Genomic DNA, 11,793 nt, shown 5'->3' with positions numbered 1-11,793 from the left:
CTCTTACTCGGAATAGCCCTGGGAACTTCCCGGGCGGCCGCTCTTTCGACGCCTGAAGAATGGTCCGACTTCGCGGACAACTTCGCAACCGACCTTGCGCCCCTCATCACTCTTTTCGGCGAACAAGTCACCAAGCAGTTCCTCAGCGAGAGCATCAGCACCATCGACAGCATTATCTTCGCCATGGCGCCGATTGGTATCATTACCGCTGTGGTTTCGGTCATCCGACTCTACGGAAGACCGTGGCTCAAGGGTTTGGTTGGCCGCGCTCAAGAGGCCCATGGAGTTGCGGAGGCCGAGTTGTGCTCGTCGACCAGCCACAATGTGTGTGAGTTGTGGTCAAATGGCAGCATTTGCCGTGTGTTTGGCAGACCAAAGATTCTGGAGTTTATATATCATCCAGGGCTCCAGAACTGCTGCTACAACATCGAATCGCTCTCGGGGATAACGGCAACCAAGTTGCCGGATCTTCAGAGTTGAAGATGAACTTGAGAGGACCGGCGAGTCGAGTGATGTTGTGTGGCACGAGTATACCAAGAACTGCCTCACTCCGGCGTTCGCCCCATTTCCCAACCTCTCACTCAACATCAGAGCTGGTAGTGCGGGCAAGTCACGATATCACCATCCCAGATCCCGATTATCCCTCTTCGCGGCCTCTATTGGCTTGATCCTTCAGGGAAGCTTCTTCATCTACGCCTCGTGGGCTACTTTCCACAACCCGGACTTTTATCCCGAGGATGACAAGCCGCAGCTCTGGTATTTTATTCTCGCCATGACCGGAACCCTACTGGTTATCATCGGGATGGGTCTTTGTGCTGCGCTAATTGAAAGACGCTCAATAAAACGGCATTTCGTACCGAAAAGCAACTATATTACTGGAAATCCCCGTATCTATTGGGTTCAGGCAGGCAACCAAAGAGTTGCTGACCAACAATTCCCATCTTTTGCCTACTCACAAGAAGTGACGAGTTATATAACCTCATATCTGGTCAGCAATCCGGACAGTGTGACCGTGCTTTGGATTGGATCACCAATTGCCCACAAAATAGCCATTCTATTCTCGATCATTGGATTCGCTCTTCAGTTTGTCGGCCTCCGAGGATTGCACGGTTCCATCACGCTGTACCAACTGGCTTGTACCTTGATTATGACCGCGATCCGCACGTCACTTCGCGGTCGACGACTTCCCCCAGATGCAAATCGCCTAGGCGTGCTCGAGAGTGAGTCAGGCCGTTGTGAGCTTGACTGGCAGGCTCTGAAACTTGTCCAAGCTGAGCTAGTATATGGTGGTATGTGTAAAAATGAAAAGACAAACCGCAAAGATTGGAAGGAAACCTGAGCCGGTTCTGACCCTTATTAAATCCAGGTTCTTTCTCATTCGAATCCGGAAGATGTTCCTCTTGGTACCTGGTCAATGGGTTCGATATCGATACCGGGCTCGGGACGGCGGCGACTTCGGAAGACGTTATGAAGGCTATTTTCTTACCATCGGAGACAACCGTCATCACGTCCTCGCTCGCCAATTATGTTGGGGGTGTCCTTGTTGGCTTTCTGCCAACATCGGATCTCGTCGACAATGACAATCAACTGGGCTCGATAAGAAAATGCATTGGAACAGCGATGCGTTTCTTGTCAGCGCTCGAAGACAACTCGTTCCTTGAGCCCGGTGCCCCATGTCTTTACAGCGGGCCCCTAGATGTGCTTACTCGAGAGCCCTATCCTTCCTTGGATGAACTCAACCAATTTCAAAAAGTGAACCCTGTTGCTCGGGCCATGCAAATCAGAGCTCGGCTTGCCCATCTTACTGGCGATGCCGTCCTACCGACCGAGCTACAGTGGGACCCAGAACTGCAGGATGTGGCCAAGCGATTGCAGAGAGCCTTAAAAAAAGCAGCCTCTTATATCTTCAGGGAGGTTTCTCTTCGAACCAAAACGTGGCGACAAGTCATAGCGTTGATCTGGTCCGTTCCATGCGCGTACTCGTATGAGTGGGGGTGGGGCGAGAAAGAGCGCTTATACCCCCTATACTTCTTCATGCACCGCCATCAACAAAACTGGTTTATCAACGAATATCATCTTGCAGCAGTCATGAGTCTTTGGCGACATCATGCAATCAAGAAGGGCTGTATAGAAGAACGATTCGGCAAGTGGGAGAGACGGAAAATCTTCCAGGTTTCACACGACTTGGAAGCCACGGCTGCGGTTAATTATTCGGTTCTGGGTCGGAACTGACTGTGTTCTCGACCACACAAACGTCCAGCTATTACCGCAGCAACTCAAAGAACGTGTGCCATTTCGACTCTCTGCCTTCTTCGACGAACAGCTCAGCTCGGAGCTAATCTGGCAACCATACACGAACTACGAAAGCAGCCGAACGGGTCCGGAGGATCAGGACAAAGCTTCAATCCTTTGCACCATGACGCCAGCGACTCTTCTCGAAGCCCTAGCCCAAGATATTTTCACGATATTCATGTTCGAAGTTGCAAGCATTGTGGGCAATCTCGGCGAGATCGAGACGCGTCAGCCGGCCGCTTCCTCGATGGATAGGTTGCTCTACACCGGCAATGCCACCTCAAGTCTCGTCAAGAACATCCACATCGACACACTGGCCGCGATTTTGCATGAGTCCGGGCTAGCTACAAAGGAAGCCGCATTAATGAGCATAGTCCCTGCGTTTTTCCATCAGCGCTCACTTCCATCCCTCGACGCTACCCTAACCAAGCTGCTAAGTGACGGCTCCAGGCTGCGCGATGAGGGAAGTTTCAGACAGGCCGAAACACATTTGAAGCGACTTCTCAGGTCCTGCCCATCAAGGTACCATCAAAAGGTTGCGCGAGCGCTGGGAGAGGTTTACCGGAGGGCCATGAGATCACCTACTCCGTCAGACCGCGACTTCGGCTTCCAAGCTATGTCCTCTTTGAGGCATTTTGACTTGGTGATTCCGGAAGGGAGTAAAATTCTCTCAGGGCCTGCAAAGACGACTTTCTTGAGCTATGGAACTTTGGCAGACTCTCTGAAACGTATGCCCGCGAGAACACGAAGGGCATGGGGCACTACCTCGCTCCAAGAGCTCACGGTCGAGGCTGTGGACGGCCTTCGCAAGCATGCTAACTCCCCGAGGAGCCTGGTGGCCCACAGCGAAATGTTGCTTCTCATGGAGACATATAACCTCTCTTCTCAAAACAGTGCAGCCATCCAAGAGCTGCTGCTGGAGGTCATCACGCTCGGCTACTTGGAAGTCATTGAGGACCTCCGTCACACTCATCCCAACCTCCTAACTGAGCCGGCGTTTTCAAATCGTGCTCTACGAGCGACGAGAATTTCGGATGTTGCGCAATTAGGTCACCAAGACTTGGCTCTCCGACAGCGAAGGGTCACGGTTGGATTTCTCGCTGTCATTCAGGCCCTCAACCAACTGAACGAAAACCTGTTAATACACCATGTCAGAGCCGAGGCAGAAGATATTCTTGCGACCATTTTGGACTGGTTCTATACAACGTTCAACCCCGCTGACGGGCACCGGAACAATCCTCTGCTGTGGGGAGTTGAATCTGGTGATCTCCTCATGGTCGACACCCTTCTCAGGTTCGGGGTTGATCTCTATGATAACGGCGGCGCTCGCCAGAGCTTGTTCTCAATGGCTGCCTCAAGGGGGAACCTCGACATCGCCTTCAGAATCCTTAGTGAGCATGAGCGGCGCGGTCTAGAGATATCCAAGGACGATCTCCCGACCGCGCTATCAGTTGTTCTCCAACTCGAGAAATACTCTCTCATCAAGCCCCTCCTTCTTAAAAACCCGGACCATGCGATGCAGGATGCACAGCGCACATCACCAGAAGAGGCGGTACGACTTATCCCGGCCGATCCGGACCTTGTTGAGGTCATCATCTACCACGGCGAGCCAGTGCCCGAGGATGTTCTCCCAATAGTCCTTCAAACAGCGATCAGCAACGCCAAAGGAAACTGGATACGCCACTTCCACTCTCTACAGGGGCCGGAGGGTGTTCGCTGGTGCGACAAAGCGCGGATTGCATGGACACTGGGACAAGGCCTCCTCGAAGAGAATCATTATCATCCGTCATCATACCCTTTGACACGGGAACAGATCATTTTAGTGCTCGAGGCTCTCCTAGAAATTGGCCTGGACCTGACACGGGATTACATGCAGCGCAAGGTCCTGGATGCGCTGCCCCCGCTGGAGTTGTTCGCTGCCCTCCTAAACAAGGATTCGGGAAGAATGTATTTGAAAAAAGCAGCCAGCTTCGTCCACAGGGGGCTACTTAATGCCTTGTTCACTGATCGCTTTTGGCGTGGGACGTCCAGGGAGCGGTTGAAGTTTCTGGAAGGACTGATCGCAATCGAGTGTGATTTGCACGATCCAACATTTGTCCTTGATACTGAAGGAAATGTGGTCTGGGCAGCCCTCCCGTTGCAACTCGCCTGCCTCATCCCAGAGTTCAGTTCAGCAACCCCCCAGGGGCCCTACGACGATTCCGGAGGCAGACTGTCGCTGGCCCTTGTTAAGGCTGGGGCCAGTCCGTCGCTCACAGGCCCCATGCAGATGGGCAAAATCTGAGTGTGCCAATCCTGAGTTCGCCGCTCACATTGGCATGTTTGATGGGCAAGGTCGAGACCGTGAAAGCTCTGCTTCGAACAGGAATCGACGTTAACTGCGAGCATCTTGAATTCGGCACTCCATTACAGGCTGCGTGCCTTTGGTTCGGTCAACGGCGTGATGACGAAGAACGAGACGTCCAGATTGTTCGAGCTCTTCTTCGTGCCGGGGCTCGCGTCAACGCCTGGTTGCATCCGTGCGGTACAGCTCTGATTGCCGCCACGCTCTCTCTCCTCCCGAGAGTCGTCGAGGTGTTGCTGGAGGCCGATGCCCACTCCGTCGAAGATGCACTCAAGATTCTCGACAAATCATATGAAGCAAGACTCAGGTTTATGAACAAGTTGCGGCAGGATTTCACCGGAATGCAAACGGTCGTTCGTCAGGGCTGGGAGTGCCTCCCGCCACGGGCCCGCTCGTCTGATGATGCAAGACGAGATCGCATTCGAGCGTTGCTTGTTCAATACCGAACTGTTTTCGAAGTAGAATCCGAATCAACAGAATCGAACCACACACGGGACCCCGCTTACATGGCCTCCTCGTCAAGCCACTCAAGACGTCACAACCAGGAAGAGCCCGAGCCATGGATCTTTGAGGAACATCAGCAGCAGCAATCGTCTACCTCGGCGGCCCCTGGTCCTCTCTTGTATCAAGAAAGCAAAATCCTCGACACTGAGGCAGGACACACGCAACCACCAGACCAGGCCCCTCCTCATGAAGAACGGTCTTCATCACCAGACAACAACACTCCAAGTGATGAACGGACCTCGCCACCAGACAAGGACATCCCGAGCGAGGAACTGTCTTCCCTGCCAGTCAAGGACACTCTGAGTCAAGAACGGTCTTCACCACTAGACAAGGACACGGCGAGCGAGAAACTGCCTCCACCGCCAGTCAAGGATGCTCCGAGTGAAGAACGGCCTTCGGAGGAGAGAATTGAGAAAGAGAAATCTGGGGAAATGGAGGAAAATGAGTCTGCGCAGCAAGATCAGGGTGTGGAAGAAGAGAAAAAGGAAGAAGATGAGTAGGAGAACAACAAGACAGTTGTCTTCCAGTGGCCTCCATCAACTGCATGGAACTAGAGACTTATTTCATGTTTTTCGTCATCATTTTTGGGGGCCACCAGGGGACGCTGACTAGGGCAGTGTGAACGATTCTCGTTTCGATGGTATACTCATTACATTGGGTTGATATTGTAACTATTATTACTATGGGTATCTCGTGAATACACTGTTTTGACAAAGTTCCCATTCCCATCAACGCCAAACTCCAATCCAACATACCCAACCTGCCCAAGACGTCATTAATCCAACATGTCCCTATCCATCTCCAACATACCATTACACCCACCCCAATCCCACCACCCTCACTCCCTCTAGATCCGCGACCGCCCATACCCACCCGGCGTCCCCGCCCTCCTCTCACCCAAACTATACTCCAACCTCGGCTCATCCCTACAAACACTTCTCACCAACACCGGCGTCCTCCCCGCCCTCACAAGCTCCTCATTCTTCTTCTTCAACTCCTCCAAAAACTCGAGCGCATTCCACGCCGGCACCGCCTTCCCGCTCGTCGTCCCGTCGTCCGACGACGTCTGCCGGATGTACCGATCCACAATCGCCTTGCCGTCGCCAATGATGAAGTTCACCCCGCTGCAGAGGTCGACGACCACCGTCCACTGCTTCTCCTGCCCGCCGGCGGGCTGCCCGGAAGGGTCTTCCACGTCGATATACGCGCACCGACTGTTGCGATAGTTGTAATCCGGAATCAAACTGCACTCGTCCACCGGGTGGCGCACGCCGTCGTGGAAATCGCACTGCAACGTGACCTGCACCCGGCGGCGGCGGGGACTATCATAACCCTGCTGCTGGTGCTGCTCAAACTGCTTCTTTCCCGGTGGTGCGAGGTGGTGGGAGGACCCTCCGCGGTCCTCACCAACAAAGCCGAACAAATCGGGGGACGACCTCGACTGCTTCAACCCCGCGATCGAGGCCGGCGCCGAGAAGCCGAGGAGTCGCCTGCGGCTCAGCGGGAGGTCGTCGCCTAGATTGTTATGTCGTTGATGTTGTTGTTGTTCGGGAGCAGGCTCGACTTTGATGGAGGGCGCCATGCCGGGGAACAGGCCCATGCCAGGGAATCGACATGGCGCGGTGGCGACGGGGAGGGAGTGGAGGATGATGGGGATGATGCTGGAGCTGCCGACGGGGGAGGATGGCCCGACGGAGGCTGGTCGGGGGCGAGGCATGGTTAATGTGATGTGTGTGATGTGATGGATGAGTTGGTTGCCGGGCTAATAGGTTATGAGGTTGCTCGGTCGATGGTAAGTTTCAAAATGGTTTCCTGGGAAAAGTTGTAAGGCGTGGTGTGTTGGGTTGTGAAGGTGTTCGTTGGGCGCTGTATGATCGGCTTGGAAACCGGCCACTTGTGTCGAGGGACGGAGACTGGAAAGTGAAAAGGCAAAAAGTCAAACCAAGACGGCCGTGGGCGTGAGAAGGAAAGCTTAGGTTATAATACTCATAACAGATGAGGGCGAACACATGCATATCAGATCTCAGGGGTTTATTACTACATCATGATGATCATCGGGGGCGGCGTCGCGCATGTGAGATGGCCACGCGGCTGTAAACCGTTCGGGGTGGCGGAGTGATGGTTACACAATGGGCAGATAAATATGTACTTGGGAATGTTGGGAATGTAAGGAAGCCCAACGTCGGGCCGTTGGAGGTGTCCGGCCGGCGGCTCTGGGTGAGGCGCAGCGGGGTGGTGCGGTTGGAAAGCTTTGAGGGGGGCGAATAGGAGGGCTGTGCCGGTTGACCACGCCATCAGCCAAGGCCACACACCGAGCTGCAGTTCTCCAACCCTTTGCTCCAGAGACATGTTTTTGAAGCCTCAAATCCTGGCGGCTCCCGAAGGATAAGAGACATTTCTATGGTTTCTGTGGCTAGGATTTTTCGGAGGGGGCTGCAGGTCGCAGCCTCAAGCGCCGATGCGATGCCTTGTTGAGATGTGAATGCAGCAGAAACTCAATTTTGGCCAGCGGCTTCAGGTCAGAATTTTTTTGATAAAGATTATCTGGAGAAGCCAACATCAACTCCCCATGTTTCAGCGCCTCATCGGTGGTCTTATTAACGCCGATCCGAATGCCGGTTGGTGTCTAGCCCGCCATAGCCTCCAAGCTTCTATCCCCAACAACAAACGCGCACATATCATAGGCATCTAGATGCACAAATACTGCGCCTGCACCAGTACATTTCCATCTCCTCAGCAAGGCTGTCGATCGTATGGAACCCTTGGATGGCTGCTATTGGCGCGTGATGGGATGCCGAGGCATTCCTGCCTCTGGCGCGATGTCCCAAGGATCGCGCAGCCCCCTCTGCTCCGCAGACCGAGGGGCTGGATCCTAGCACATCATGTCAAATGACTCTCTGGATATTTTCCGTTGGGGGCCGATTCATCTAGGCCCAGGAGGCTGGGTTGTGAAGTGCCAACCCAGGCAATCCCCGACCGCAGCTCCGAAATTATAAGCCCACGTCGAGCATCCTCCGTAGTACGACTAATCATCCTCTGGTGGCAGTTCGTCATCAATGTATCTTATCAAGGTGACGCGCATCTCAGTCGTGTCGTTCCCCCGCAAGACGTCACTGACAAAGTGGGCCTCCACCTGCATCTGAACCATCTCGAGGGCGCCGCGAAGGACGCCGCAGAGAATATTTGAGTACCACAGCTCGTCCTGGGCTCGGCCGTCGTCAGGTAACTCGACAAAGTCGGCGAAGGGGTTCTCGTCGAAGATAAGGGAGAATTGCTTCCCGTCGCTGGTCCAGTTCGTCACGGTCGGTGTGATGTTGAGGAAGATCTTGAAGCCGACCTGTACGAAGCACGTTGGTGAGCGTCACAGCCTTGGCGGTGGCTTGCTCAGCCAGGGCGGGAAGACCAAAAATACGCACCCTGGCGATCATCTCAGCCGTCTCCCGAAAGTTGGAACACCGCCGCATGGTGTTTGACTTGGCCAAGTAGTCGTCGATAAGGCGCAGGCCGATATTGTAGCCCATCTTGTCGAGTTGCTTGTTGACTTCGATGTAGTCGCTGTCAAAATCCTTGCAGAGCTGAGCGACGATGGTGCCGTAGGTGAGAACCACGAGCTCGGCGTTGACCTTGTCCATTCGTGTTCTGGGGAGCTCTGGGTCAGAAGACGCTATTTAGGGGGCGAAGCCTATGTGTCCGCTTACTTCCAAACCCTGCGCAATGACGGTCAGTATCCTCATGTCCATCCGCGGGAAGCTGACCAAGGCTGATGCGAGACAACGTACTCCTCCCCGAGGCGAGATGCCTTACTTGAGGCCATGGTGGGCTACGAGTTGCGGTGACGTGTGTCGTTGGAAGATGGAGATTAAAATTATGACTTCGTTGGAGGGCGCGATGTAATATACCGGCGCAAGGCTGGCGACGAGCACAAGTGGCCGCTGGGAGACGGGTTGGAGGTTGTTGATGATAGAGATTCCCGCTTTCAGGAGCTCCCCTCAGTGCTGGTTCCCGCTGTCATCCTGCCTACAAGGGTCCTCATAGTGGGGATCGGCCCCACTAAATGATCGAAGAGCACAGGCCACAATTCGAACCCAGAGTGGATCCAAAAGTTACCAGCATCGACAGGCTTGGAACAGCTCCGTCATGAAAGCTACAAACTGCCATCTACCATCAAAACATCACTCCAACAGCCCGCCCTTGATTTCATACATCGCCTCTCCCGCAACCAGTTGCCCAATTGATTAATATCTAACGTATTTACACAATGTCCGAGAAGAGACCCGCCTCAGACGACCCCGGCGAGGGTCAACTCGTCGTCAAACGCCAGAATGTCGGAACAAGCCGCGCCCTCGCGACCCGTCCAGGAGGCTCAGGGAGTGGCGCTCTTATCCAGGCTGTACGTCGACATCTTTCATGAGGGTCCTCCATGTTTGGAAGCCATTGGTGACGCGAGGAGGACATGCTGACCAGTTCTCGTAGACCCCGAGAACAAGCAACCTGAAGGCTCCCCTGATGGAGCTGTCCGGACACACGGGCGAGATCTTTGCAGCCAAATTCGATCGGTCAGGCAACTTGATCGCGTCTGGGTCTATGGATAGGACAATATGTATGTGACTCTCCAGGCCTCAGACACAACGGCCAGAGGAGGAGCCCGATACTGACGCGCCGATAGTACTCTGGAGAACGTACGGCGACTGCGAAAACTACGGCGTGCTTACCGGCCACCGCGGCGCCATTCTCGACCTCCAATGGTCGCGCGACTCGGACATCGTCTTCTCCGCATCAGCCGACATGCACCTCGCCAGCTGGGACCTCACTTCCGGTCAAAGGATACGTCGCTACGTGGGACACGAGGAGATCGTCAACGCGCTCGACATCAGCAAGCGCGGCGAGGAGATTCTGATCAGCGGCAGCGACGACGGCACCATCGGCATCTGGGACCCTCGCACAAAACACGCGGCCGATTACATCGAGACCCAATTTCCCATCACTGCGGTGGCCATCTCAGAGGCCGGCAACGAGATCTATACCGGAGGCATCGACAACGACATCAAGGTCTGGGACGTGCGCAAGAAGGCCGTGGTGCACACCATGATCGGCCACACCGACACCGTCACGTCGCTGCGTGTGTCGCCCGACGGCCAACAGCTGCTCTCGTACGCCATGGACTCGACCGCGCGGACGTGGGATATCCGGCCGTTTGCGCCCGCGGATAGGCATATCCGCACCTTCGACGGCGCTCCGTTGGGGCTAGAAAAGAACCTGATCCGCGGCAGCTGGGATGCCGAAGGGAAGAAGATCGCCGTCGGCGCGGGAGACGGCACGGTGGTTGTCTGGGGCAGCGACTCGGGGAAGCTGTTGTACAAGCTGCCGGGCCACAAGGGGACGGTGAACTGTGCGGAGTTTTCGCCGACGGATGCGCCGATTAGTAAGTTTCCATGCACGCCATTTCGCAACGTTGCTGGTGTGCGGTGCTAACAGGATGAATAGTTCTGTCTGCGTCGTCGGATAAGACCATGTTGCTGGGCGAGCTCAAGTGAGCTGGAGAATAGGACGGGACGAGAACGAGAAACTTGGGACGGGCGGTTTCTGCCGGCGAGAGTTGCCGGCGTGGGGTTGTGACTGCGGTATCGCCGCTGTGGAAGCACAACCACTGGATAAATTTCATCCGCGCATGATAGGCGCGGATTACCTGGTTGCCCTTCAGGTTCACGACCCGGGATAAACTCTGGCCTATCGTCAGGCCATCGTCCAGAAGAAGCACCGACTCTCAGACAGCAAAGATCCAGGGGAAGGGTTGCGGGTAAATGAGGATCTGAGAGTCGCGCCAGGGCAGGGACGGTGACTCGCAAACGCAGGAGACGTAAAATGATACCCCATCCAACCCGGATACATCAAGATTCGCGACAGGACCGACCTCTTGGTCCCAGCGACTGACGGGATCTGGAGGTGTTGGATCGCCATTCTTCGGGAATAGGATGTGACTGTCGCAATCATAACAACAATTCAACTGTCATGATGGTAATTGACGGATTCGGGCGTTAGAAGGTCTTCTTGGTTCCTATCTTTTGGCATTGAGCTTGGGCTGACATTTGTTGTTGATACTCTTGTTTTTTGGAGCCTGGGGCTGCTGGGTTCATGATCCCATCTCTTCCCTAGTCCCTTCCGCTGTCTTTGGTCATGTTGGTGATTTTTTTTCCTGTCGTCTTCCCGGTTCACATGTTGTTGCCGGCGTCACTGGCGATATGGTCCTGATGTTCATGATCGCACCGAACTGACAGGGGTTGGAACCTGAAACAAGCCGTCAACCAAGCTCGGATGGTGGGTCTCCCGCAACGGTCACCTCCAGGCCAATCGTTGGGGCCTCGCCACCCCCGTCCGCCGGTCAGGGGTTTTCTTCTGCAGCTCGCCCGCTGTCATGGGCTTGGCAGCGATGGTTGGATCAAGAAGTCGAAGAAATGGTTGGGCTTCGTTGCTTCGATTTTCTGTCAAGGATGGGTGCTGCATGGACAGTCGGATGGACGCCGACTGGATCACTTGGACGACACGTCTCTGCGGTGTGAACGCGGGAAGGGAATGAGGCTGGAAAGGTGACGGGACGGGAAGGGTTGAGGCCTCTCATGGCCATTCTTTTCGTGCGCCTGCACGAGAGGTTGAAA

The 11,793-nt window shown here is 54.8% G+C and overlaps 5 protein-coding genes across 5 annotated transcripts; 2 read left to right on the top strand and 3 right to left on the bottom strand.

Moving 5' to 3' along the window:
* Positions 1-2,416: 2,416 nt before the first annotated feature.
* On the top strand, positions 2,417-5,640 carry VTJ04DRAFT_9634 (uncharacterized protein; the record flags this gene model as incomplete). The annotated part of the gene is made up of 3 exons (XM_069368203.1): positions 2,417-2,625; positions 2,743-4,535; positions 4,658-5,640. 3 exons carry the CDS (start codon positions 2,417-2,419, stop codon positions 5,638-5,640), a joined length of 2,985 nt encoding a protein of 994 aa, XP_069214370.1.
* Positions 5,641-5,987: 347 nt separating this feature from the next.
* VTJ04DRAFT_9633 (uncharacterized protein) lies at positions 5,988-6,857 on the bottom strand (the record flags this gene model as incomplete). The annotated part of the gene is made up of 1 exon (XM_069368202.1): positions 5,988-6,857. The coding sequence occupies one exon, from the start codon at positions 6,855-6,857 to the stop codon at positions 5,988-5,990; it is 870 nt and encodes a 289-aa protein (XP_069214369.1).
* A 1,308-nt stretch (positions 6,858-8,165) lies between these two features.
* Positions 8,166-8,954, bottom strand: VTJ04DRAFT_9632 (uncharacterized protein; the record flags this gene model as incomplete). The annotated part of the gene is made up of 4 exons (XM_069368201.1): positions 8,166-8,477; positions 8,557-8,779; positions 8,839-8,847; positions 8,920-8,954. The coding sequence occupies 4 exons, from the start codon at positions 8,952-8,954 to the stop codon at positions 8,166-8,168; spliced, it is 579 nt and encodes a 192-aa protein (XP_069214368.1).
* A 444-nt stretch (positions 8,955-9,398) lies between these two features.
* On the top strand, positions 9,399-10,674 carry VTJ04DRAFT_9631 (uncharacterized protein; the record flags this gene model as incomplete). Its single annotated transcript, XM_069368200.1, has 4 exons — positions 9,399-9,530; positions 9,614-9,740; positions 9,807-10,562; positions 10,625-10,674. 4 exons carry the CDS (start codon positions 9,399-9,401, stop codon positions 10,672-10,674), a joined length of 1,065 nt encoding a protein of 354 aa, XP_069214367.1.
* A 199-nt stretch (positions 10,675-10,873) lies between these two features.
* VTJ04DRAFT_9630 (uncharacterized protein) lies at positions 10,874-11,098 on the bottom strand (the record flags this gene model as incomplete). The annotated part of the gene is made up of 1 exon (XM_069368199.1): positions 10,874-11,098. One exon carries the CDS (start codon positions 11,096-11,098, stop codon positions 10,874-10,876), a length of 225 nt encoding a protein of 74 aa, XP_069214366.1.
* Between the last annotated feature and the right edge of the window lie 695 nt (positions 11,099-11,793).

Source organism: Mycothermus thermophilus (assembly GCF_041956435.1).
Source record: "Mycothermus thermophilus strain CBS 625.91 unplaced genomic scaffold VTJ04scaffold_7, whole genome shotgun sequence".
NCBI lineage: Eukaryota > Fungi > Ascomycota > Sordariomycetes > Sordariales > Chaetomiaceae > Mycothermus > Mycothermus thermophilus.
This window is presented reverse-complemented; position numbering and strand designations above follow the sequence as displayed.